Source organism: Hemicordylus capensis, chromosome 9, assembly GCF_027244095.1.
Source record: "Hemicordylus capensis ecotype Gifberg chromosome 9, rHemCap1.1.pri, whole genome shotgun sequence".
NCBI lineage: Eukaryota > Metazoa > Chordata > Lepidosauria > Squamata > Cordylidae > Hemicordylus > Hemicordylus capensis.
Genome location: NC_069665.1, coordinates 1,618,858 through 1,646,497, shown reverse-complemented (window position 1 = coordinate 1,646,497; position 27,640 = coordinate 1,618,858). Strand labels below are relative to the sequence as shown.

At 49.3% G+C, this 27,640-nt stretch overlaps 1 protein-coding gene across 7 annotated transcripts in view; it reads right to left on the bottom strand.

The window, feature by feature from the left end:
- KIFC3 (kinesin family member C3) overlaps positions 1–27,640 on the bottom strand; it is a 46,111-nt gene that overhangs the window by 15,155 nt on the left and 3,316 nt on the right. For 2 of the 7 annotated variants that reach the window (XM_053270522.1, XM_053270521.1), the window contains exons 1-7: positions 16,776–16,898; positions 13,919–14,077; positions 4,113–4,309; positions 3,206–3,271; positions 1,323–1,463; positions 967–1,206; positions 2–175 (exon numbers count right to left, since the gene is read on the bottom strand). In XM_053270522.1, the coding sequence (XP_053126497.1) occupies positions 2–175; positions 967–1,206; positions 1,323–1,463; positions 3,206–3,271; positions 4,113–4,309; positions 13,919–13,931 (831 nt within the window). In that variant the 5' untranslated portion in view covers positions 13,932–14,077; positions 16,776–16,898. Of the gene's footprint in view, position 1; positions 176–966; positions 1,207–1,322; positions 1,464–3,205; positions 3,272–4,112; positions 4,310–7,330; positions 7,390–13,918; positions 14,081–16,775; positions 16,899–17,211; positions 17,310–27,640 lie in introns of those variants that run through there. The other 5 variants (XM_053270527.1, XM_053270526.1, XM_053270528.1 and 2 more) reach the window with 5 other exon arrangements.

Sequence of the window (27,640 nt, the reverse complement as noted above, 5' to 3'; positions counted from 1 at the left end):
CCTGTGCCCTGAGCTGGGCTGCTGCCTGCTGAGAGCTCTGCAGCTGCTGCTCCATCTCCTTCAGCACCTGCCTCTGCATCCCAACCTGCTCCTGCAGATACTGGTTCCGGGACTGGGTTTCGCAGAGGGCTTGCTTGGTCTTGGAGGACTCGACTTCCACCGTTCTGATGACATACTAGGAGTGGCGGGGGGGGGGGAGCAAGGACATATTTGCAGAAGCAGAACACGCAGCAATCCAAAGAAAAGTCGCCAGCCTGAACTAATGACACGCTATTCCTGCTCGCGCTGATCAAGCCAGCGGATGAAAGTGACAGAGCCCAGTTCTCCTGCTGCAGCTCTTCTGAGGACTAGGGGGGAAAAGAGATCCCTCACAAAGCATCCCAAACGGCTCCCTGGGGTGGAGAGCCGGTCTTGTGGTCGTGAGCCAGAATTCTCCCCTTTGCTAAGCAAAGTTTGCCTTGGTCTGCATTTGGATGGGCGACTACGTGTAAGCGCTGTCTGCAGTAAGAAATTCCCCTTAGGGGATGGGGCTGTAGCTCAGTGGCAGAGCATCTACTTGCATGCAGAAGACCCCAGGGTCCCTCCCTCCCTGGCAGCATCTCCAGTGGGGGCTGGGAAAGATCTTTCTCTGCCTGAAAGCTGGAGAGCTGCTGCCAGTCAGTGTAGGCAGTTCTGAACTAGATGGACTCAGTGTAAGGCAGCTTCCTATGTTAAACTATTAGATGTTTGTCTGTTCGACACAAAGATTAGAGGTGGGGCCGTAACTTGGTAGAAGAGCACCTGCCTGCTTGCACACGAGGAAGGTCTCAGGTTCACTCCCTGGCAGCAACTCCAGGCTGGACTAGGAGAGACTCCTGCCTGAAACCTTGGAGAAGCCGCTGCCAGTCTGTGCAGACAACAGCGAGCTTGATGGGCCAAGGGTCAGACTCAGTGTAAGGCAGCTTCCTACGCCCAGCCACTCCTCACCTTGATCTGCTGAGGCTGGGCTTTGAGGCTGGCGATGGTCTCCTGACTGTCCCGCAGCCGCCGGCTGAGCCGCTCCTCCTCCTCGGCCTTCTCTGCCAGCGAGTCCTTCAGCCGAAGCTCCACCTCCGCCAGGCGGTTGGTTTTCTGCTCCACTTCCAGGTCCAGCTCCGACAAGCGCCCCTTCACCTCTTCCGCTTCCTGCTTGAGCTGCGCCAGCTTCTCCTGCAGCCTCACATTCTCCTGAGCAGCAGAGAGAGAGAGAGAGAGAGAGAGAGGGTGGGGTGGGGGTCTCGTGACCAGTGCAGTGGGGACCGGACAGCCTCCAGGCCCCCCGGCAGGAAGGAGGAACTCTCTACCTGGCTGTGCTCACAGCCGACACATTTCACCGACTGCCGCTTGAGCTCCTGCAGCTGGGCCTCGCACGCCTTCATCTCCTGTTTGAGACGCAGGTTTTCGGCAACCAGCAAGTCCCGGTGCTTCTCCAGGTCTGTGCCACCCTACAGAGGGGAGAGGAGGCCATTCAGGGAACACGTGCATCATCATGGGCAATTCATCCAAGTAGCCTCCTGGGCCCAGTGAAATCGGCCGCCAGAAGAATGCCACAGTGAGACTGCCACGGAGATGTGGGGGGAGAAGTTCCTTCCCCACCTTCCAACTCCGCCCAGCATAACAAGAGCCTAAACTGCCGCTACAATACATTTTGGCCTCCGCCCCACCACCCCCGCCCCGCCAACATGTCTGGAATTATCTTATACAACACCCCCACCCCAATATCTATTTATCAATATTCAGTAGCACAAGCAAAGCTTTTGTGTATAAGTCGGCAAATGGTCAAAAACAATGTAGACTGTTGCAGTGAAAAAGAAATCTTGTTTATTTTCCAAGGAATCTGGTCTTGTGGTAGCAAGCATGACTTGTCCCCATTGCTAAGCAGGGTCTGCCCTGGTTGCATTGAATGGGAGACGATGTGTGAGCACTGCAAGATATTCCCCTCAGGGGATGAAGCCGCTCTGGGAAGAGCAGAAGGTTCCACGTTCCCTCCCTGGCAGCATCTCCAAGAGAGGGCTGAGAGAGATTCCTGCCTGCAACCTTGGAGAAGCTGCTGCCAGTCTGTGAAGACAATACTGAGCTAGATAGACCAATGGTTTGACTCAGTATACGGCAGTTTCCTATGTTCCTATGCATGAGGCACACAAGAAAAGAAACTAGTTTAAAACCTGCCAAGGGGGGGAAACACCCTGTCATTTCTCTCGGTCAGTTCTGGAGACTTCTGGATGTGGATACTCTGTATGGCCACTGAGTGGGGAGCTTTTGCCTGCCGTGCAAGTACTGCCCTGATGCCTCCTCCTCCTGCTGCTGCTGAGAACCTTCTTCCTCAGCCCACAGATGTTGAAGAAATGATGCAAAGCTACCCACTCTCCTAGTTGCAGAACTGTAGTGCTTGCACAAGCGGACCAAGCTATGGTGAGCATCTGCTGTGGGTGCTCTTCATTCACTGTGCTAGTGCAGTGAGAGTCTGTATAACCTCTGTCCTCAGTCCTTGTGGATTAAGTCTTTTTCTAATCTGCTAGACAAGTAGCAGCAGCAAAGGAATCCAATGTCCGGTGATCGCCACCGTAAGATTTAGATCATTCTATTCTGGTGCATGTGGATAAAACAAGCAGGGCCCCAAGAGCTAGCATCTCCGGGCCCAAAAGCAGGTCACCTGGGGTTTATTCTCCCCCCCTCCCCCGTTTAATCTGCGAGTACTCTTATTTATTTTATTTATTCATTCGATTTCTAGACCGCCCTTCCAAAAATGGCTCAGGGCGCTTTCCACAGAGAAATAACTAATAAATAAGACGGATCTCTGTCCCCAAAGGGCTCACAATCTAAAACGAAACTTAAGACACACACCAGCAACAGTCACTGGAGGTACGGTGCTGGGGGTGGATCGGGCCAGTTACTCTCCCTCTGCTAAATAAAGAGAATCACCACATTAAAAGGTGCCTCTTTGCCCAGTTAGCAGGTCATTTTTGTGCCCCAATCCGAAGCATCCTACTCAGCAGTAAGTCCCACTGAGTTCAGGGGAATTTACTTCTTCTGCTTAGGAATGCACCCTAAACATGTCAATGGAATTGGCTGGGCGGTTCTTTTCCTTCTGCCTCGTCAGACTCTCACACGGAAAAGGACACCAAGGCATGTCACAGGGAAGCCTCAAGCGAGGTGAGCAATGCAAAAAGGAGGAAGGGCAACTCACCAGTGCAGAATGGAGCCTGTTCATTTCCTGGGCTTGTTCCAAGAGTTTGTCCTTCAGACTTTCTGTCTGTCAACACAGGTAGATTTAAACAGGCGTCACTTCCGAATTGGAAGACAAATGGAAATGTGCTTGAGGGAATGTGGCCGCAAAGTGGCATGCAAAGTTATTCTAGGATCCTTACAGATTGACTCGTGCAGCACAATCCCTGGACATTAAATTAAGGCTTCTGCCTGGGCTTTCAGATCATGTAAGCAGTAAACAAGTTCTAGGACAGGGTTCTCAACCCTGGCTCCCCAGATGTCGTTGGGACTACAGCTCCCATCATCCCCAGCCACAACCGTGGCTTAGCAGGGCAGAAGGATGGCTCCTTTGGACTCTTCCCCTCGAACTAGTTTGCTGTTGAGGAGCCATCATTTCTGGCAGCCATTCCCCCCCCCGCAAAAAACCCCCAAGGAATAAACTTTTGGGCACCCCACCCCCCCAAAAAGCTGTCCCCAGCAGTCACAACAAAGTAGTTTAAGGGGGAACCAGACTGCTGCCACCTTTAAGCCTTTGCTCTTTGTATTTTGTACTGTTTTTATGCTTGTGTTTTAAATTTTTAATCAGATTTGTTTTATATGTTCAGCTTAATATTTTAATTGTGTCTTTTTTACAATCTTGTTTTTAAATTCTGCTGTAAGCCACCTTGGGGTTGTTTTAATGAAAGGCGTATATACATTTAACAATAAAAAAAACACACAAATAAATTAAGCCTCCCTCCTTACGGTTTTATATATATTTGCCCCACTCATGAATTTTCACACACACCCCGTTTCACCCAAAATGCATTCCAGAAGCTGTTCCTAGGGAAAGCGGTTCCAGTTCTGGGCACAGTTTGTTCCATCACAAGGCACGTCAGAAAAGATACCTGGTTCTGCAGCTGCACTGCCTGCGTGAGGTGGCTGCTCTCTTGCACAGAAAGCTTCTCCTGCAGGGCCCGCAATTCTTGCTGCAGCTGCAACTTCTCTTCTTGCATCTGGGCCAGCGACTCCACCATCTTCTGCACCATGGGGAGCGGATGTGGCCCTGGCAAGCTGGGCCGCTTCCCGCTGAAAAACCTCCCTCCTGCAACGAGACAGGGAGCTCAGACCAAGAGGTCCAGGCACCAGGCGGGCCGGTCTGTGGACGAGATGCCGGGGAAAGCAGCATGTGATGGTGTGCAGTGGAGGGCCAAGGACAGCACGGAGGACTACGAAGCAGGGCCCCCTGAATGGCGGAGGCAAGATGAGAAGCACCAGCCACGTGCCAGTCAACGGAGGAGTCCCAGGTAGGCAGCAGCCGTGCCCGCCCCCCACAAGCTGCTTCTCCAGCCAGAACTCTGGGCAGAGCAGCTTGGAATGAGCCACTTTGCCCACAGATGGGACTCCTATAACGCTGGCGTTCAAGGAAAACCAGGTCGCCCTGCTTTACCCTGGAGGTTTCCCCCAAGTATACAATGTTAGAGGTTTGCCCTGAGCAGATTATTCCTGCCCTGCATCTCTTCGGGGTGGGGGGGTGGGGGTGGGGGTTGTCATTTCTGCTGTATCCCAATAGCCTTTAGTGCAGGTTGAAATCTGTTCTGCACCTAGCAAGGTCTAAGCCAGAGGTTCCCAACAGGGGGTCCCAGTACCCCAGGTGTACTTGGAGGGCTCCCAGGGGGTACTCAGAACCCTCCTGCTTCTATGGACCCACTATCTACTCGCCCCCTGAGGATTGCCAGCTTGAAGCCGATGTATCTTCAGCAATGTGAATGCTACAGAACGGAAGGGAGGATTGATTGGTTGGCTGTGTGCTGAAGCTCAGCAGTCCCCGCCCATCAGGTTGATTGACAGACTTCAGAAAGTTAGTACTGAGAACTCTCGTTGAAATTAACAGGACAAGCAAGCTTAATTTCAGTGGGAGTACGCAGCGGGGAAATGACTTGCCTAGTGAGCAAGAGGTTGCTGGTTTGAATCCTGGCTGGTATGTTTTCCAGACTATGGGAAACACCTATATTGAGCAGCAGCGATCTAGGAAGATGCTGAAAGGCATCATCTCACGCTGTGTGGGAGGAGGCAATGGGAAACCCCTCCTGTATTCTAACAAAGACAACCACAGGGCTCTGTGGGCGCCAGGAGTCGACGCCGACTCGAGGGCACAACTTTACCTTGACTCACGATTAAAACTCAGTCTGGAAATAAGCCAGTGACTGGAGGAGCCTTCCTCATAACTATGACATTTAAATGTACACACACACACACACGAAGCTGAAGTTTTGCGACAGAAGGGGTACACTTGTTACAAAAGGTTGGGGACCCCCGGTCTAAGCTAATTAAGTCGGCACTTCCTGTACTGAAAAGAGGGCACTATTAAAAGCTGTGGGCTTTGGGGCTTCAACAACATGCCCTGAAACATCTTCTCCTGCCCTACCCTTTTCTTTTACTGAACACCCAGCCTGAAGAAGAGTGCTGATGAACTCAAAAGCTTGCTTGCTGCTTTGTGATGCTTTAGTTGGCCCTAATAAAAAATATTATACAGTACACTTCTCCTGCCCAATAGTACACTTCAAGAAAGCTGTGGCTGCCATCTTGACTAGATTACTCAAGGGAAGTTCCATTGAAACAAATAGGACACGTTAGTCATGACTTGTCATATTAATTGCAATGGGACTTCCAAGGAGGAATTTCATCAGGTTGTCAGCCTGCTTCTCCAGACCACTGCTTTTCGGCCTGGAATTTAAGTGCTGCAAAGATTTTCATCACGAAGAACTGCCACAATGCTAACCTGTCAACTTTATGGGAATGGTTCTTTAAAATATTAAAGGTAAACCCTAGGTGCGTCTGACTGACCCCACGGAAGGTGCCAAGAGCTCATTCAGACTGAGATTTGTAATTATATTATGTCTTACTTATATTGAATAATTTTCATGCAATGTTTGTATGAATGCTATAAACCACCGTGGGGGTCCATGGACAAAAGACAGTATATAAATATAAAAATAAACTGTTCTAAACTGTTTTAAATTTGTTTTTATATTGTCTTATGTCATTTGTTTTAAATGGTGTTTGTTGTTGTTTGGTACTTGCTGTGCACCGCCCAGAGCCTTTGGATGGGGCGGTATATAAATGCAATAAATAGGCAAACATTTGCAACCTGGTGCCAATGTCCCAAGTTCTTTGAATTTGGCATCAAACAAGCTGCAGAGACGTTTGAAGGAAAACTGGTCCCCATGTGCCATATACATGGCTACCCATTTCATTTGAGGCATTTCTTATTATAGGATTTTTTCTTTGTACAAATGTGTGCATGTCTTTGGAGGTTTTTGTAGACAGCTTATATTAAAAGGTTTTGTGGCGGTGGGGGGTGGGTGGTGGGGTGGGTTCTGTAAAAAAGATATCACCCTACTGTTTTATTTTTATTTTTCTAACAGACCAGCACAGCTACCCACAATTTTTGCCTCTCTCTCTCTCTCTCTCTCTCATATTTTTATACTGCCTGATATATAAATCTCTAAGCAGCGTACAATAAGGCGATTCACATGATTATAATGAGGGTGGGACAAGTGTCCTACCCTAGTTCGGAGCTGTGTGTGCTCCTGCTTTGTGACTGTTTGTGAGGGAAAGAGCAAGGCAGGAGGAGGAAGGGAGGGATTGTCTGGGAGAGAGGAGTTGGGTCTGACGGCCATTCCTCCTACTCTGGCAAAGGGCTGGGAAGGAAGGTGCCGCCCAACCAGCTCCTCTCCCCCAGATGATCACTGCCCAGACTATCCGTCCAACCTTGCTGTTTCCTTCGCACACAATCACCAAACAGATGTGTGCACAGCTCCCAAACGCCCTCCCTGATTCCTAGTCAAGAGAATGAGCCTAGCAGGTTGGGGAGAAGTTTGGATTAACATTTTAAGAAAGCATGATGATTCCACTGGGCATGGGATCAGTGGCCCCGGAAGAGCACAGAGAAGCCGCTTTCTAAGCACAGTGACGCAACTGCGTATCTCGGAGAGATGGCAAAAGAACACAGAGAAGACACGGAAACGCCACATTGCCACTGGCTTGCTCCAAACTCCCCCCAAGGGGCTGGGCCATTGGGATGCACATGAAGACCACACAAGTAAGGAGGGTTGATAAATACCACGCTGCCTCCTCTCTGCCCCAGCTGGAGGAGCTCTTCACCCACTGCAGGCTGCATTCCTGTCACCACAGGCAAGAAAGGAGAAGAACACACAGAGAAAACCCGTGATTTTGCTTAGGATGTTTTTTAAAAGTACCTGGGATATTCTGGGGGCCATCTGGAACCAGTAACCCCCTCCCCTGAATAGCTGGTTTGTGAAGGGAGCTGAGAAGGGTGGTGTGCGCACGCATATGTATGTGCATGCTCAATTTTCCAGAAGAGGAATGTTGTCCCATGCAGGTACAGATCTGCAGGTCACATCCAGAGGAGACAGCTCCTGCTCCACCAATTACTAGAGGAATTTTAAAGCCCATGAGAAGATTGAAACAGTAAAGCATTCCCTTTAGCCCCAGGGCAGGGGTTCCCAACCTCAGGTCCCCAGATGTCGTTGGACTACAACTCCCTACACTAGAGGAAGCCCCATCCCAGAAGAGAGACCACAAATGGAGGTGTGTCCCTTCAAACCTGAGTGGATTTTCCTGAACTTCTATACTTCCTTTGTTCTGAGAGGGGCAAGGGTGCTCTCCAGTTTTAGAAACAAGGCGGCCATTTCTCTGCAACCAAGCAGAGGACCTCCCAACAACAACATCATGGCCCAGCAAGTACAAGAAGCTTGACATTTTTTGTTTTACTATCAGCTTTGTATTCTCCTCCCCTTCCTTGTTATATGCCATGCAGATTCTGATTTCCAAACATGGAATCAGTTTTACCTGTTTTTTGTTTTAAACTTAAGGCTGGTTGCCATGAAGCAAGAAGTGGGGGGAGCGGCAGGAGGGAAAGAAAAAAAGATGACACAGCACCAACAAATTGATGGCAAAAAAGTGGGGGGAGAACTCCCAAGGTATTGATAGCTTTGCTCAATATATTTTTAATAGTACACTTCAATAAAATGGGTTCAGTGTTGCCTTGAGCGTTTTGAGGCAGTGCTCTTCTTAAGAGGCAATTATTGGGTAGATAAAATTATTCAGTGTTCATTTTTCTGGAGTTTTAACCCTGCACTACCAGGAGTAGACATGATAACTCCAGAAAAGCAAACACTGTGAATATTTTTTTCTACCAAAGAACTGCCTCTGGAGAAGAGCATTGCCTCGAAACACGCAAGGCAACGCATCAAGCATTGGTTATCATGTTTTTACGTCGAAACGTTTGCTTTTCTTTACAGAATTTTGTTGGATTGATTTGCTTTCATATGCAAAAGTCTACAAAGGAGATTTGCTTTGAGTGTCATGTGTATCCCATCGCCACTATACCAGCTAATTTGGAGGCAACACTGAACCAGTTTTATAGATGTGTACCAATACATATTGAGCAAACCTATCAGCACCTTGGGAGGTCTCTCCCCTTTTTTGCCTTTGACGAATGTGCCATCCAGGTTCAGGAGCTGCATGTGCTCCGGTTTTGTGATCATATGTGAGTAAAAAGCAAAGCAGGAACAAGCAACCACCTGCGAGGTTCCTGCTGGGTAAGAGGACTCCGTCCTACCCAGCTGTGAACCCAGTTGTTGAGTGAGGTTGAAGGGAGAGCCCTCGTCCCAGGATCGCTTCCCCGCCTCCTACCTTGCTTTTTACTCACACACGATCACAAACCAGGAGCAGGATCGCTTCCCCGCCTCCTACCTTGCTTTTTACTCACACACGATCACAAACCAGGAGCAGACACAACTCCTGAACTTGGGTAGGATGCTTGCCCTAGCCAAATCTATTTCTTATTTAATGTATTTTTATACCGCCCAAAACTCTGGTCTTTGGGCAGTTTACAACAAGCAAACAAACAAAAACTTAAAACATTAGTTAAAACAAAGGACAATACACACTTAAAACAGTAGTTAACACAAATACATGAGATAGTAAAAGTTAAAACATTACAACTCAAATTCTAAAACAACATTTTAAAATGATGCTAAAACTGTTAAAACAATCTTTAATTAAAAGCCTGGGTGAATAGATGCATCTTTAAAGACTATTAAAAAGTTGTCAGAGATGGGGAGGTTCTTATTTCAGCAGGGATCGCTGAAATTTGGGGCAGCAGCGGAGAAGGCCTATCCCCGAGTAGCCACCAGACGAGCCGGTGGCAACTGCAGACGGACCTCTCCTGATGATCTCAATGGACAGTGGGGTTCACAATGAAGAAGACGTTCTCTTAAATACCCAGGGCCCAAGCCATTTAGGACTTTATAGATTATATAACAATCACTACCCTTTAGAATTCTAAGACTTGGATTGTTCTGTTGACCACCCACGGGGAATTTCTACTACCCCTGAAAAAGGGGGTTCTTTCATAAGAGGCTTTGATAAGGTGATCAGCAGTAACCTCATTAGTTTCTGGTGTGAAGGCAGCTGAGTAAGGTTTTTATAGATTGGGGGTGTCCCGCCCTGTGCCTTTGCATGGTTCCTCGCCCGCCAAAGCAGTCAATTAAAATTCACAGCATTGGTCTTTGCAACAAACCAAGACAAAAACCACTCAAAGCTGCTCCCAGCCCAAATCCCTGCCAGTCTTTGGTTTTTATATGCAAGAACAGCTTCACTTGGCCACAGCAGCGTCTACCTCTTCCCACTGGAACTTCCACCCTGCCTTACATATCAGTTCCAGGGAGGATCAGACATGATGTGGGCAGGGGATCCCTGGTTAGATGTGCCCAGAAAGGGAAATGCTGGAATATAAAACTAATTGGTTTGGAGGAGTGAAAGAAACAAGAAACAGGAAAAGTGAGTTGGGAGGGAGAGGCAGCTCCAGCAGTGGCTGCCAGGGGTGGGGGGAGCTCAGCAACCTTTGGGGCTGGCAGAGCCTTCAGCTAGAGGAACTGCAGTAAATCCCACCCACCCCAAAGAGGTGTGGAGGTGAAGGCTGCAGAGCCAGAGCCAGAGCCAGAGCCAGAGGCGCCTCGTCCTCCCAACTCACTTCCTGTAGGAGAGCTCCATCAAGGAGAAGAGCGAGGGAGTCGGCAGCAGCACAGAGCGTCTAGCGCCTCCCAACCCACGAGCTCCACAAACCCCTCTGGCTCTAAACCACTGGCCCTCCCCACACCTTCAAATTATGCATGATTATACAGACACAGCTTAAAATCACATAGTTAGGCAGAACCGGAGATTCACCGAAGCAGCAAGAAGGGAGATCCCACTCCCACCCAACCCTACAGACCAACCTACCCAACCCAGACTGTGCATCACAAGCAAAGAGGGCATACCCTGCAGAAGGCAAGCCAAGAGCCTGAAAACTGTGTACTGCTGGAAGGGCGGGGCGGGGGTTAAGGACAGGATAGGTGGCTCTCCCATTTCTCGCCTCACAACCACCCTGCGAAGCAGACTAGATGGAGAGACAGGGGCTGGCTTCAGGGCACTCGGGAGGTTCATGGGTAAGTGAGGGTTTGAAGCAGGCCTTGTCCGGATCTGGCATTCCCGCCACCACCTCACCCAGCTCAAAAGGAGGCTGCCTGCCTGCTGCAGAAACAGGCAACCGGCCCCAGAGGCAAGGCCAATCGGTTTGGGAGAGATCCCAAGGATGGCAACGCAGGTCACAGCTCTAGCCCTGAAGATACTCTCCACTTCTGCTCAATCTGCCAGAGTCATGGGCATGGTAGCATTCCTGGCTCCTTCCATAGCTCGCTTCTTGCTCCTCGCCCTGGCCCCCCAACTCACTATTCGGTCTTTGCTGCTTTCTGCCTTTCTGGCCATCCTGTTTCCATCTTGTTTTAAACCTCCTTTCTCCCTCCCTCCCTCCCATACACACAGAGAACCACTTGTGGTGGGGCCCCACAGAGGGCAAGCACAAGACTCCAAACCAGGACAAATCAGGGAACGAGACTGCTCGCTCGGATAGGTCTGGACAAGCTCAGGCAATCAGGCTTTGAAGATCAGAGGAAGGGAGCCAGAGGAGCCAAGCTGAAACGCTTCCAGCACGGCTCCTGCTCTCTGGAGAGACGTCAAGCCACAGTTCAGCCTCAACAGCAAGATGCAGGGAAAGGAGATGCTGGCTTGAGCTTGTGAGAGGCAACGCGCTTGCACACAACCTTCCTCTCTAGGGCCCCCGAGTCCCTCCAGCAGAGGGACTCCGCTCCATTCAAACTGTTTCCTGCACCCACAAAGGCTAGAAACAGCCCAGAAAGGGAAGCCGTCAGGAACTCAAGTTTCCATTGCACACAGCACATGGAATGCGTTTTGCCTGCTGCTGCACTTGTGCGCTTCTGGAGAAAAGGCAGCTGCACGTCAAGCCAGAATGCCGACGTTCTGCTTCAGCATACATCGCGGGGCAGTTGTGGGCTGACAACCCCATGATTTAAGATGTGAAGATCTGGCAGGGGGAGGGAGAAACTGGTGTGGGGGGTCAACTCGACCTGTGCAAGGATTCTCGGAAATGGGAGGAATCCTCTTTTGCCAACTGGCTGGTGCTGAATCCTTCTGAAGACAAGCACTGCAATTAATCACAGGCAAAGCGTCCAGAGCAAATGAGGAAGACACGCCCGCCCCTGCTCCGTGTCCTCTCCTCTTGGCAGTGATCTTTAATTAACAGGAGGGGAAGTGAGGCAGGTGGAGACACACGTGAGCAGCAACAGCTCAACCTAACGAGAGCCCAGGGTTGGCCAAAGGAGGCAGCTCGTCATCAAGGCCTTGAACTGTTGTCAGCAATTCACTGGTTTTACAGATCTATTTGGTTGCTTCTCTCTCTCCCGCCCCGCCCAAGAGCTGCGCTGCCTGCAGGCTGGCCATTCATCAGGTAGAGCTGTGCAGTTAACTCAGGTTAACCACACAGCTGCACCTGACGAATGACCAGCCTGCAGGCAGTGTGCCTCTTGGGAGGGGCAGGAGCGAGGAGCCACTTGGGCTGCTCGTTACAACGGCTACTGGCTACTGACGCAAGGCATGTGCCTAGATCAGTACAGACAAGACTGAGCTAGACAGACCGATGGTCTAACTCCGTGTTGGGCAGCTTCCTATGTTCTCTGTGTTCAGAGGGACCCAAGAGTCTTTCTTCATTTGGGGAAAGGGTTTTCTTCCCCCTGGTCTACTTTTATTCGCTTTGTTTTCGGGTTCAGGGTTTTAAAGTTCTCTGTTTCAACCTGATATCTTCCTCACCCCCCCTGACCCTCACCAGTACCTTTAAGCATGAATCCAGGTCTTTCATGTTTAAAGTGCAACGTTTTTAATTGAACTCTTGTATCTGATGAGCACTGAGAGCCACTTGGGGATGGCAGTCAAGATGTGGGAGAGAAAGCAAATCAATAAGGACACACAGACGTTTATCACATGGGGATCCCATCCTCCTTCCTAGTGGTTCAGGGTGGCCTTCATTCCATTTTATTCTCATGGGGAAACCCTGTCAGGTAGGTTTGGTGGAAATAATCAATTTGCCCAGATGTTGGGGTTCACCTGGATACTGACCCAAGGGAGAATGAATCAGAGGAAGAAGGGGAACGTGACCCGGTCTGGGCCACTGCCCCTAATGCCAGCTCCCTGGAGCAAGAGTGAGACCACATCTGGAGTACTGCGTACAGCTTTGGTCACCATATCAAGAAGCCTATTGTACAACTGGAAAAGGCGCAGAAGAGGGCGACCACGATGATTGGTTGGGGCTTGGAGCAGCTTCCTTATGAGGCAAGGCTACAACACCTGGAGCTTTTTAGTTTAGAAAAAATATAACTAAGGGGAAACATGATAAAGGTCTATAAAATCATGCATGCCATGAAACTGATGGCCATGAAATTTAGGACCGACAGGAGGAAGTACTTTTTCACACAGCGCATAACTAATCTATGGAATTCTTTGTCACGGGATGTAGTGATGGCCACCAGCTTGGATGGCTTTAAAAGGGGCTTAGACAAATTCATGGAGGACAGGGCTATCCATGGCTACTAGTCAGAGGGCTACAGGCCACCTCCAGCCTCAGAGGCACGATGCCTCTCAATACCAGTTGCAGGGGAGCAACAGCAGCAGGAGAGAGGGCATGCCCTCACCTCTTGCCTGTGGGCTCCCCAGTGGCATCTGGTGGGCCACTGGGTGAAACAGGATGCTGGACTAGATGGGCCGCCTTCTTGGGCCTGATCCAGCAGGGCTGTCCCTATGTTCAAAGAAGCCAGCCCCTTCTTTGGAGCACTGAGGACCTGGTGCCCCTGGCGGGGTTCTCTCTCCATTGTCCCCAGGAGCGGAGGCGAATGCTAAGCTGATGCTGAGCCCTGGCTGCAAAAAGGTGGAGTGCATGCCTATCTGCTTAGGTCCTCCCTCCTGCTGGGTCTACTTGGGAGGAGAGGGAGACTGCTTGGGGTGTCTTCTTGGGAGGAGGGCTGCTCTAGGAGTTCAGGGAGGGGCACAGCCCCTGCCAGTCATCAAGCTCTTTAACTGTTGCAGCTCTTCAATGGTTTAACCAACCCACTAGAGCTTGTGCCTCCAAACTGCCTCACCTGACCCAGGTGTGGAGACCAAGGATCCTCGGGGAGACTCACGGTCAAGCGAGGATCTGAACCCCTATCTCCCCGGGCAAACTCCAGCCACAGCACCACATGAGCTTCCAGGCCGTAATGCCCACGTGCTGAGCTGGACGGTGGTTTTGCGCACTCACCAGTTTTCTCCATGTTTACGCCGTCAGCTTCTGGCTCCGAGAAACTGCAGCTGCCTTCCAGGGCCTGCTTGGTGCCCAGATTGGCTGGGGGGGTGGGGGTGCCCAAGGCTCTCGGAGTCTTCACCGGACAAGAGAACTTGCTTCTTTGGCTTGCAGAGCCTGCTGACAAGACAGAAACCGTTAGCAGAAGGCGAGGACACTCCAGACCTGCCGCTTGGCCAAAGCAACAGAAACGTTCTGAACAGCCTAGTCCCACCACCAGCAGTGTAGGGGGTTCTCCTTCCCCACAGAACTCGGGGAAGAGCCTGCGGATGATGGAGAGCCACCCAAGTGTTTTCAAAAGAATAACCACATTTGGTCACAGCAAGTCTTCGTGGAACCCTTCCAGGGTGACCCACTCACATATGCAGCCCTTGGGGGACTGGCGACTGTGGGTCATGCGGGAGTAGCTTGTCCGAATGATCCCAAAGGAGGCACAGCTGCCGCTGCTTCCTGGAGCAACACTGGCTCCTCCTCCTCTCACGCTGCGCTGCCTGCAGGCTGGCCATTTGTCAGGTAGAGCTCAGCTGTTAACCCTGCAGCTCTACCTGATGAATGGCCAGGCTGCAGGGGTCTCCTTAACACTGGGGTGGGCTGGGAGAGGAGCAAATGGAGCTGTGCTCCACCCCCAACTCACTAAGACAAGCTACTCCTGGAGTAACGGACTCCAAGTGCTTTTTCCAGGGGCGGGGAGAACACAAAAAACCCCAACCCACCTTGTTTTCTGTCAGCCCCCCCCCACACACACACACCCCTTGCACCATCACATCTCTAGGCAGGAAACTTATTTTATTTTATTTTATTTGCAAGAGCGTCTTGCAGAGAAGGAGACTTTATATTTCTGTCTCTTCTTTGAGAATTCTCTTTTTTTTTAGCCTTTTCTTTTCTTCCTATCCCCTTGCAAATTATTTTATTTACACATCCACACAGACCACCCCCCTTTTTTAAAAGAATGTTTGTATATTGCTTTATAGCAGGGTTGATTTGATTTAAATCAAAGTGATTTAAATCACCATTTAAATCGCTTCACAGAAGGACTCGGTATTAATGATTTAAATCACGATTTAAATCACTGGTCAAGAAGAGTCTGTTGAATCACTTGCTAACATCCAAAGCATCCTGGAAAAAGCGTTTTCCCCCATTCCCCACCCGCAAGCCTCCACATCTCATGACCTGATCTGACTCAGTAGAAAGCAGCTTCATACAGTCATATGCCTTGCATTAGAATGATTCGATTACAATACACCGAAACCCACATGACTCCCGTATCAGGAAATACCCTCTAGAGTGAGTCCTTGCTCATCCTTCCATTCCCACCCGTTTTTCCTGCTGCAGCTTCACTTAAAGAGACGCGTCGCGCGCACTCCCTGCATACCTTCTGCAACCTCTTCTGCAAAGCACAGCCTCCAGCTTCTTAAGCATTTTTGCTGTTAGGCAGTTTCTCCCCGTGGCTAACCTCTCACTGGCAAGGCTGAAGACGCAAACACAAGCGGTGCAAAACGGTGTATTGATGAAAAACAAGTCCCTACCTGTTTTGAGGAAAGTTCTCTTCTTCAGGGGATAGTCTATATCTTGCGGGGGGGGGGAGGGAGAGAGAAATGCATCTCTTACCAGTTGTGTATTCTGCAGGATATAGATTATCGCCTGAAGAAGAGGACTCTCCTCAAAGCACACAGGGACTTGTTTTTCATCAATAAATAGTGCTGCACCATTTGTGTTTGTGTCTTCCTTGTTGTGGTGGTGCCCTCACCCCTTTTGTGTGCCTAACATCTCACTGGCAGGCAGGGCTTCAAAACAGCATGTGGGAATCCAGAGACACAGACCCAATCAGCGGCAAGTTTCTCTGAGTGGTAGAGCAAGCCCTCCTCCGTGCGGAGGACCTCTCAAGTGGGGAAACCCACACCGACACTCAATTGTGCAGGCATCCAACTAATGCGACCCGCACCCTTTGAGGAGAAGGAAGTGTGGCACGAGGTCTTGCTCAGGCAGTTGAGTGTTGGAATACTGCACCTACATCACACAAGAAGTCATATTCAAGGGGACAGGAGGGGAGCCTGCTTGCTTCCCGCCACACGAAGAGAAACACCACATTGTTTTATTCCATGACTGGTCTACCTATAATCCAAGGGGTGGGTGGGGGGACATGTGCCGGCTTTTCCCTGTGCATTGTATATTTTCCCCACCAGAATGGCACTCAGTTATCCCACTCATTCTCAGGGCCCTTCCAGATGGAAAACATTCCCACTTGTTTCAGCAGTACTTCCATGGGTGTTTCATCCCAGGCAGCGGCAGCAGGGTGCTTGCTATCCATCTCCCTTGCCCCCATTATGCAAGGAAAACCGTGCTGGTTTGACTGGCTTTGAAAGGCTGCCTTTGAGTTTGTGCCCAGCTCCCAGGTGAGCATTTCCCCCTCCTCTTCGCCCCTTGCTTGTCGATCTGTGGCCGGCTCCCAAATTAGGGTCAGAAGCTGCTCCTGCCCTCTTGCCAATAGTGAGAACAGCCCTTTTAAGTGGAGATGGCAGGTGCTAAGCCTGGACCTTTCTGCATATGAAAGGATGCAGCCCGGCCACTGATCAATGCCCCCCTGCAAGGGACCACTAAGGAGACAATCCAGGCAGTAATGAGAGTGACTTCCTTGCTCTCAAGAGGACACTGGACTCCCTCACAAGAGACAAAGTCACGTTTATGCTTACTGGGAATTAACACGGGGCTGCTGCCGGACCTCCCAAAAAGAATATAACCAGCTACCATTTTAGGAAGAGACAGACAGCCTTGCTCTTTCATCTCTGACTCTGGAACGCTTCAAGGACCTCCTTACCCTGCACAGTCAGGTTTCCAAGCTGAGCTGCCCCTTGCAGAAGATGCACAAACAGCCACAGACCTGCAGTCTTAGCAGAAGAATCCTTTCCACTGTCATTGATGAGCAAATCCTGCCTGTTCCTTAATGCTAATTAAGGGGAAAAAAGTTTCAAAAAATCTCCTCAGTGGACCACCTAACCAAACTCAACCCAAGATAGAGTATCTTTAAAATTCTGACATCCAGGAGATGCTCTGTCCTCCATCCATCACGCTAGTGCCTGAAGCTGGCATTCAAGCCCCCTCCTCTCTCGGCTTCCCTGCAACAGTCCCCCTGAAGTCTGCAAATCCTACAGCCCAAAATAGTTGGGGTCAATGGCAGAACAACGAGTTTCACATGTAACCCAAGATGTAGACATCCCCCGTTAACTAGAGGGAAGGGAAGAAATGCAACCAACCTTTTGCCTCTCCACTGGTTTCAAATGAGAGCCTTAACTTCAGGACACTCGGTGGCAGGAGTTCTCAAAAGTCTAGCAAGATACTGGAAAAATGCAAGCTGAGGGGAACAAGTAGAAATGTGGGTTTTCTGGAATTTTTTCTGATACCCTAAATTGATTGGAGGCTGATTTAACATGCATCTTTCACTTATATTTAACAAGCAAAACTTAAAAAACAAACTAGCTATATGTGTTGTATAAATGTCTCAAAGGTTTTCAAGAAAACCCAGTGAACGGGAGGTATTTGATTAGGGGGGAAACCTCCATACTAAAAACTGTTATATTAATGTTAAGGGCTGGTTCTCATGGTCAAATCCATGGACGGTAAACAAAAATCTGAGAAATCAATGACGTGCATACTCCGGTCCTGCACAGTGTGTAGTGATAACCTGGCGGGGTGGGAGAGACCCGTGCTATCGGACTGGCACCATGCCAGCCTAGCAGTTACCTGGGATCATTAATCTGAGAACTGAACTACAGCTGCCGATGCCGGATACATGCCTGACTGGCACAGCGCCAACCCGAGATCACCGATTCCATGCCCCCCACCCCCACCCCCAGATTCTCTCAACACACTGTGCAGGAGGAGAGCACACGTCACCAAGTTATTTGGGATTCGTTTACCGGCCATGGAGCTGATTGTGAGAACTGGCACGAAGGCATGCTCAAAGAGCTGTGCATTAGATATGTCGATATCTTAGAGAGAAATCTGTCACCTAAGGGGATCCCGGTTTTAAAAGGCACACACCTGGGCCACTGGGAGGGGCGCTCCCCTGGGCTGAAGGGGGACCGTTGTGCTCCCCCTGCTAAATTCCACCGCCTGAAAAAGTGCCTCTTGGCCCAATTAGCGGGAGTGTTTCCCAAACTGTGTGCTGCAAGAAGGTCTATAGAAGACAATCACCACTCTGAAAGGTGCCTCTTGGCCCAGTTAGCAGGGGATGCAGATAAGGTAGGTAAATCATGTCAGGCAGGGCCCTTTAAACTTAAATCCTTTCGGCTGCAGCTGAATTTAAAAATGCTTGGATTAGATTTCTATCTCAAATGGAAGTCAGATTCCAGGCCCGCAGTTATTCAGGGACAAAATGCAGCAGACAAAAACCCATATAGCTCTTCTGAAATGCTATAGCTACCTGAGCAAAGAGGCACCTTTTTAAAGTGGTGGTTCTCTTTATTTAGTGGGGGGGGGAGCAACTGGTCCTATCCATCCCCAGCACAGCATCCCTCCAGTGCAGGGCTGATCAACCAGCCCTCCTGCAGATGTTGGCCTACAATTCCCATAATCCGTGACTATTGGCCATTGTGGCTGGGGATTATGGGAGTTGTAGTTCAAACACAGCCGGGAGGGCTAAGTTGAGCAGGTCTGCTCCAGTGTCTGTTACTGCCCGTGTCTATCTTATGTTTCTTTTTTAGACTGCAAGTCCTTTGGGGACAGGGAGCCATTTTATTCATTCATTTATTTATTTAATTTATTTCTATGTAGACCTCTCTGGGAACCGTTTACATAGGAGAGGAGAGCTGGTCATGTGGTAGCAAGCGTGGCTTATCCCCTTAGCTAAGCAGGGTCTACCCTAGTTGCATATGAATGGGAGACTTGAAGTGTGAGCCCTGAAAGATATTCCCCTCAGGGGATGGAGCCACCATTCCCAAGTCCCCTCCCTTGCAGCATCTCCAAGATGGGGCTGAGAGATTCCTGCCTGCAACCTTGGAGAAGCCACTACCAGTCTGTGAAGACAATTTTTAGGAGAGGAGAGCTGGTCTTGTGGTAGCAAGCGTGGCTTATCCCCTTAGCTAAGCAGGGTCCTCCCTGGCTGCATATGAATGGGAGACTAGAAACTGGAGCACTGGAAGAAATTCCCCTCAGGGGATGGAGCCGCTCCGGGAAGAGCAGAAGGTCCCAAGCTCCATCCCTGGCAGCATCTCCAAGATAGGGCTGAGAGAGATTCCTGCCTGCAACCTTGAAGAAGCCGCTGCCAGTCTGCGTAGACAATACTGAGCGAGATGGACCTAGGGTCTGACTCAGTATACGGCAGCTCCCTATGTTCCTAACTTTTGTTGAAAAGCAGTATATAAATATTTCTCGTATTCATACAGCAGTGGGGATTTCACAAAGTGAGCTAATTTCGGATTTAAAACTAACTACAGATTTAAAATAATGTGGATTACATGGGCAAGCCCTTGGGCTGGATCCGTTTAATCTGGGACACCAGAGATGCGATTACTTTGGTTATCTCGTTAAGCTATAAATAGCAATCACCCAGCAGCAGAGCTTGCAGAGCGGCTGCCCAATACGCAGTTTGGAGAACAAATAAAAATGATCGCTTTAATTGGGGCAGTCTATTGCTTACAATCAGGCGACTTTCAAACCGTGTAAGGTTCCCCTTCAATAGCCAGTTCATGCGAGGATAGACACCTCCGGGCATGTGCAAAGCTGTCTAGCTGATAACTCAGCTCTTTCTGCTTGTGAGCACACAGCCCACGCATGTGCCTTTTAAACACACCTTTAAAATAAAATCTGTTCCATTCCCTCTGCTGCATAAAGCAGCACCTATAAGTAAAGCCACGGGAAGCACCAAGGAGGCAACAGGATGCCCACATTTCTTTCACATCATTTCGCCCGCCCACCCAATTCTAGGTTATTAAGGCAGCTGGCAAAAATAAAAGCGTCAAAGCCACATGAGGAGAATAATAATCATCACCTTAAAATAAACTTCAAATGAGCACAACACAACCAAAACTAACAAGTTGTTCTAGTAAGAACTAGTCTGCCTACTTTCCTTTCACTTTCTCTACAACCGGATTGAATTTGGTTCAAATCGAGGTCCACAAGTTAGGTCTCTTGCGCCTCAAATGTTCAGGCGTGTGCCATCGGGGTGGATGACATCACAAATTCTACCACTGTAGCATCCTTGTGTGTCCCTACAGCTGTAGCAAATTTGGTTCAAATCGGTTAAGCGGTTCACAAGTCAGCCCACTTCCACCTCAAAGGTTTATGCGTCCGCCATCTTGAATCAGGGTGGATGACATCACCACAAACGATGCTACTGAGGTTCCCTGATTTGGTTCAAACCAGTTAGCTGGTTCACAAGTTAGCCCACTCACTCCTCAAATGTTTACGTGTCTGCCCATAGGCGTAACTGGGGGGGGGGCAGGGGGGCACGTGCCCCAGGTGCCACTGAGGTGGGGGCGCCATACCAGTCCCTGCCACCCCCACCCCATTGCCCACCTGCCCAGCCCCAGGGGGGCCCCTCAGCCACTGGCCTCCAGCTCCGGCCTAGGATCGGCCAAGAGGCCTGCAAACTGCAGAGCTCTTCTTCTCTCCCTGGCGCCTCTCAGCTGATCGGCGGGTGGGCAGCGGGGCTTCCGGAGAGGCCTCCTCCGAGTAGGCCTCCCTGAAGCCTGAACTCGAGTAGGCCCCAAGCAAGGAAGGAAGGAGGAAGCAGGCAGCAGGCCCTCTGCCCAGACCAGACCATCCAGATCAGCTATTGCTAGGTAGGCTGTGAATTCCTTTTTGTGGTTACCCCCATATATAGGGATCTGCTTGCCATAGGGCTTTGATATGGGGGGGTGGGGCGAGACTGAGAAGTCTCTGAATATTTAATTTAAAACAGAATGAAAAATGTGCTGGCTTTAAAAACAGAAACTATCTTAAAAGGCCTATAAGTGGCTTGTTTCATGTCAGAAAATTACAAACACTTCTGGAACAAGTATATTTTATTTATTTTCATTCATTCATTCATAAATGCACTTATGTTCAAGTTGTTTTGCAATCCAGAAGGTCTGAGTAAGAACTGTGAAGCATGTGTTGTGATTTTATTTTATTTCATTTTTCTTGTGTGTGAACTGCTCCCCAATAACTTGCAGGGACTTCAGGGTAAATCTGGCCAACATGTGAATGCAGCACCTCCATTCCAGAGGAGGAGAGGTGTGTTAAAGGGCTTTAAAAGCCTGGTGTGTAAAGACTCCTGGAATCAAACTTGACTGAATTGGTTCAGAATTCTGAGAAAACAAACATAGGCTCACCCTGCATGGGTGAGCCTATGTTTGTTTCATCATTTGCTAATCTGCAGCATCTGCAGATTAGCAAATGATTGTTGTTTGTTTCATCATTTGCTAATCTGCAGTATCATTTGCTAATCTGCAGCAAGGGGTCCATTTTAATAATTAGCATTGCTAGTGTGTTCTAGGCATTAAAAGTAGCACAAATATATAGTACTCCATGTATATCACTATATACTGTGAAGTGTGCATGCGTGTATTCAGTGAAATGTATTTCCAGGTAGCATACTTATTTTGAAATATCAGACTTAAATCCTTGGGGGCCTGGGGTGTGTGGAGGCCCTGGACTTTGAGGGTCCGGGGGCCCATTTTGAAATCCTGTCTCTGGACCCATTCCAACCTTGCTATGCCCCTGGCGGAATAGTTACATATGTATTGATCACTACACATGGGTCTCTTGTAAATTGACCCTGAATTTTCCATCCATGACTGGGATATCTGAGAGTTAGAGTCAATAATAAAAGAACAGCACACTGCTTGTGACAGGAAGGGGCAAATTACAATGATTTCTTAGTCCAGCAGGGGCTGGTTTTGGCCCTGGCAGAACTTGGCTGTCTGCTCCTGTTGCAAATTCCTCTGTCTAGTGTGGCAAACTAATGTATCCTCCTCCCTCTTGGTGTCAAAGTAAGCACTAGTGTGGTGAATGCACATATACCCCATCATGAGCCAACAGTCATCATAAGACAAAGGCTTGCAGGAATCATTCACTGGTTTATAGACACACACACCCCACCACCACCTTCTTCTTCCCCTATTTTGCTAGTGGTTATTTGGGCAGGTGATCCTCTAGGACAAAGTCATGTTTTTTTAAAAAAGAATGAGAGGAGACAGAGAAAAATGACACTTGGAATCCTCGCATAACTCCTGACTGTTGTTCTAAGTCTTTTACAGAGATGGCTCATGTTTTCAGGTTTTGATCAACAACCATGTCTAGATGGTACAGTGTTCCTTTTAACGGGGATTTCCAGATATTGCTGACTACAAGTCCCATCATTCCTGCATGGACAGTGGAGCAATTTCAGTGCTTGCCCTAGGCGCCATTTTCCCTAGTTACGCCTCTGAATACCTGTCTTTTCCATTTTGGAACACAAAACCTATTACTATGTTTAAAAGCATTTATTTTCTGCCCATGAGGACTGCAAACTTAGGCTGTTGGTGTGCAAGACATTTCTTTAAAATATATATTTCTAAAGAGCCTTGTAGCCTCATGTTTCCTTTTTCCTGTCCCAGTATACTTGCACGGATGCAGCCCGCAACCCACATTTGACTATGGCTGTGACACATTTCCATATTTCCGGGGGTGGCGGGGGTGCGCGGCAGGCGCAATTTCAGTGCTTGCTCCGGGCGCCGTTTTCCCTAGTTACGCCTCTGTGTCCGCCACCTTGAATTGGGGTGGATATCATTATCACAAACTATGCCGTTGAGGTGTCCCTATGCATCCCTACAACTGTACCAGATTTGGTTCATATTGGTCCAGGCTTTGCAAAGTTGATGGGGGACACACACAAATGTGGACACACAGAATGTCAGGTGATCTCATAAGCCTACTGGAAAGTAGGCTAAAAACCAACTCTTGAATTTGCTGGTCAATGACCGAATAAACTTATAACTAACCAACTCTTGAACCTCAAAGGTCTGGTGAAACAAGATCTTCACTTCCTTCCTAAAAGCCACAAGGGTCTCCAGGAAGACTGCAGTCCACAAGCACAATGCCATCTCTGAGAAGGCCCTCTCTCTCCCTGTGGATACCAACTACTCAAGGGAGATCTCCTGAGCAAGACCGCCCAGAACATCTTAGAGCACAAGCAGGCCCTCTCTAAGAGAGCCAGATCTCAGGTGGCATCAGGCTATAAGAAGTCAATACCAGCAATCCAGACTTCACCCAGAAACCAGCAAAGCCCTTTAAGCACTGGCATAATTTGGTCCATGCACCAGTCCCCAATATTTAGATGCTGTGATGTGTCTACACCTACAAAGATTATAATCATTTGGACAATGGTTTTCCCCGTGACACTCTATGGATGCGAGAGCTGGACTTTGAAGAAGCAAGATAGAAAAAGCATTGACGCTTTTGAACTGGAGAAGACTTTTGAGGATACCATGGACAGCCAGGAAAACAAACAAATGGATCATAGAACAAATCCATCCAGAATTTTCACTGGATTGCACAAATGACCAGGCTCAAACTAACATACTTCGGACACATTATGCGAAAACCCAGCTCCCTCAAGAAGTCCATAATGCTGGGAAAAGTGGAAAGAAAGACAAGAAGAGGACGACCAGCTGCAAGGTGGATGGACTTGCTGACGACAGCAATGAAGGCACCACTGAGAGACCTTAAAGGCCAAGTTGAAGACAGATCATCCTGGAGAGAATCTATCAATATGGTCACTGAGAGTCGACACCGACTTGACAGCACTTAATCAATCAATCACCGAACCCCAGCTAGCAACTGCGCAGCTGCACTGTGGACCAACCGAAGTTTCCAAACAATATTCACAGCAGCCTCCATGTCGAGAGTCTTCCAGTGGTCTCCTCTGAAGGTCACCGAGTTATGGGTGACAGCAGCAAGATCCAATACTATCAGCTGTAAACAGAATCAGCCTCTGGGCCCTCTTATCTCCTGCCAAATCTGACACCTGGCTTGACACACCCACCCAGAGCTTCAAAAACAGCTGCCTCGACTTCAGGCCCCTCCCTTCACAGTCAGCAGAACTTCCAACTCAGCTGCTAAGACTCAGCGGGCAGCTGCCGAGGCTCCCAACACAGCAGCAGATGAAGCTTGGAGCAGATCACTGAAGCAGCACATGGTCCGCTTTCATCTGCAGCAGAAGCATTTCACTTGCATCGGGATGCATTTCATGAGAAAAGTACGCTTAAAATGTCCGTAATAACGTGAAGTCTGCAGTAAAGCAAATGCAGGACCAGGAAAGGAATAGATAACTCATTTGCAGAATATTATTCTCTGTACTGCCCGACCTGAAGAATGCTGAGAAGGCAGGTGGCTGATCAGGAGTTATTGGTGCCCCAGGGCGGTAGAGTGGTGGACATGTTAGACTAGCAGCAGGAAGACATGAATTAAATCAGTAGAAGAAAAGAACGTGTGAGAGCCGGAGAGGTCCTGCAGTGCAGCAAGGCCAACTGGTCTCAAAGAGGGAAACACTTGTAAGATTACCACAGGAGAGCTGGTCTGGTAGTAGCAAGCATGTGACTTGTCCCTGTAGCTAAGCAGGGTCTGCCCTGGTTGAATATGAATGGGAGACAATGTGTGAACACTGTTGCAAGATATTCCCCTTAAGGGATGGAGCCACTCTGGGAAGAGCAGAAGGTTCCAAGTTCCCTCCCTGGCAGCAACATCTCCAAGAGAGGGCTGAGAGAGATTCCTGCCTGCAACCTTGGAGAAGCCACTGCCAGTCTGTGTAGACAATACTGAGCTAGATGGACCAATGGTCTGACTCAGTGTATGGCAGCTTCCTATGTCCATGCCAGATCCTCAACCCGAAGGGTGGACTGGAAGCTGCAGAGCCAGAGCCAATGGTTGTCAGGCTTGTAAGATTTTGGAGGAGGCAGAGGCCTGACCGCATGCTGGAGGGCATGGGGAATAGCTCATTAAAACCAGTTTAAAATCGTTTCACTAAATCACTAAAGGCCAGGTTAAAAAGATAAATGTTTCCAGGGCTCTTTTAAAGGCTGCTAAAACTCTTAAGCCTCTAATATCCATAAGGAGCACATTCCAGAGCCAAGGAGTGCCACTGGGAAGGCCCCGATTTGCCAGAAGCAAAGCTGACTGGCAAATCAGCTGAGCCAGATTCTGGCTCAGATTCTGAGCTCAGGAAGACGAAAAGTCTCCCCCCACCCTGAAATTTTATTACAAAACATCAAAAAAAAGTTTTTAAAAATAAAAAAGCAGCCCGCAACCAGCCATAAGAGCCTACCGTTTCATCACTGTACTCTCAAAGTTCCTTACTTTTATATTGCTGAGGCACTGCTGAACATAAGCAGCTGCATTACGCTGTTGAGCCAGAACGTTGGTCTGTCTAGGGAATGGGACTCAAGCTCAGCGGCAGAACATCTGCTCTGCACGCAGAAGGTCCCAGTTTCACTCCCTGGCAGCATCTCCAGGTAGGGCTGGAAACTTTGGAGACACACTGCCGGTCAGTGCAGACAACACTGAGCGAGATGGCCCAAAGGTCTGACTCAGTGTTCCTAGCTCAGACAGGGGCTCTCTGAGCTTTCAGGCAGGTGTCTTTCCCAGCAACGTCAGGAGATGCTGCTGCTGCCACCACCAGGGTGTGAGCTTGAGACCTCCTGGGTGCCAAGCAGGTGTTTTGCCACAAAGCCATGGCCCAGTGTCATCTGCAAGTGTAGCTCCACCACAAATTTAATCCGGCTTAGTAACCTAGGAAAAAAAGGGCCTAACTGGTCCAGGGGGGTAGCAAGGTTGTAAACTGTGGACGATGCAAGTCATCTGATGGTACTAGAGAAAGACCTGCTGTTCTGGTAGCTCCAGGTCTTAACACTCACATCAATTTCGGAGGATGAAGACAACAGAAGGAAGCCCGGGCGGGCGGGCGGCTGGGGGAGTCAGTCATGTGACTTGCCTCTGGGGGGGGCCCTCAGACAACTATCTCCTCTTACCCTATTATAGTTATGCCCCTGAACTGGTCATTCTCAGCACTCTTTTGGAGCCACCCGTATTCCTTGGGGAAGCCATGTCAGTTAGAATGGCAAAAAACCAAGACTCCTTTGCAGTGCAGATATGCCCCAAGGACATCTTGCACCACCTTAAGAGGCAGAGAGAGAGAAACCAAGAAGGAAAGATGACAAATACAAGATACAGCAAGAAGAGAGACGCGAACCCAAGTTCCCCTCTGTGGCGTTCCTGAGGTGTGTACGCACCAGACAGACACGGATAGGGCAGCTGTGACGAAGAGAGGAGGGGCAACAACAGAGCCGTTTCGGCTGCACTCAGCCCTGTTTGGGCAGATCTCATCGCAGGCTTCTAAAGAAGACAGTCTCGGCAGAGTGGGGAGCTGCCCAACAGGTCCCAGCCCTTGCTAATCAGCAGGCCTTGGCAAGAGGAGGAAGCAAGTGTGCAAGTGGGAGGGACCAACCACGAGACGGGACTCTTGGAGGAGGGAGAGATGGGCACCATCAGTCTCCGCTTGTAGCCTGTCCCTGCTCCTGCGAAACAGAGAAGGCGGACCACTGGATCAGGAGGGGAAAGACTAAGGTTAAGGTTAAGATTAAGGTCTGCATTTCCTGCCCAAGGTTTGATATTCTGCATTTTTCAACCACAGAGAAACCAAAGCAGAAACCTCCTTCACACTAGCCTGTAACAGATAGGCAAGGGGTTCCCAAAGTATAGGCCACAATCCTGTACTTTTGGGAGTAAGCGCCATTCAAGTCAGTGGGATGCAGTTCTGAGTTAACCAGCTTTCACACTGTTTGGAGCAGGCAGGGAGCCATCCCAGAGTCGGTCTTGACTGCACTTCCCACGTACAATGGAAACACAATACTGTACGTGCACATGTGCCATAAGAAGAACCGGGAAAGCTGCCTGATGCCGACAACCGAGTCAGACCTTTGGCTCAGTATTGTAAGCAGTTCTCCAAAGTTTAAGGCAGGAGTCTTTCCCAGCCTTACCTGGAGATGCTGCCAGAGACTGAACCCAAGACCTTCTGTATGCAAAGCAGATGCTTTATCACTAAAGGAAATATCTTACAGCAGACAGGCTCACATGTAGTCACCCATCCAAATGCAAACCACAGTGGACCCTGCTTAGCAAATGGGACAATGAGGGCTTGCTGCCACAAGCTCTCCTTAAAACCACAAACCACCAATCAAATGACATATGCATGTGGCAAAAAGACCATCACCATGTTTCCAAAGCACACCATAGCATTGTTATGCAGTTTTACAAACAGGGTTGCAGGCATCAAGCAATTAACTGATGTAGACCGAGCCGTAACCCACGAACCCACCTCCAGCTCCCAAGAGCTCTTGCTCTCTTGACATGTCAAATGCTCCAATGCATTGGGCTGGGCTGCTGGGCCAAGCTAAGAGCCCTTTTGCTAGGAGGGAGGGGCAAGGCACCAGGGCAACCCTCACCTTGCATGATTAGCCACTGCTTTCCTTCTCATGTTTTCTTAATCAGCTTGTTTGCTTTTCAACTCATTAAGTTTGCAATTTGTGGTTACAATTTTGATCAATTAATTGCACTGATTAAATCCTGCACACCTACTAATAAGAGTGGCACGTGATATATACAGATGTCTCTAAGCTCATGACAATGGGACGGGTGCTCTCTACCTACTGAGCAATGTCAACTCCA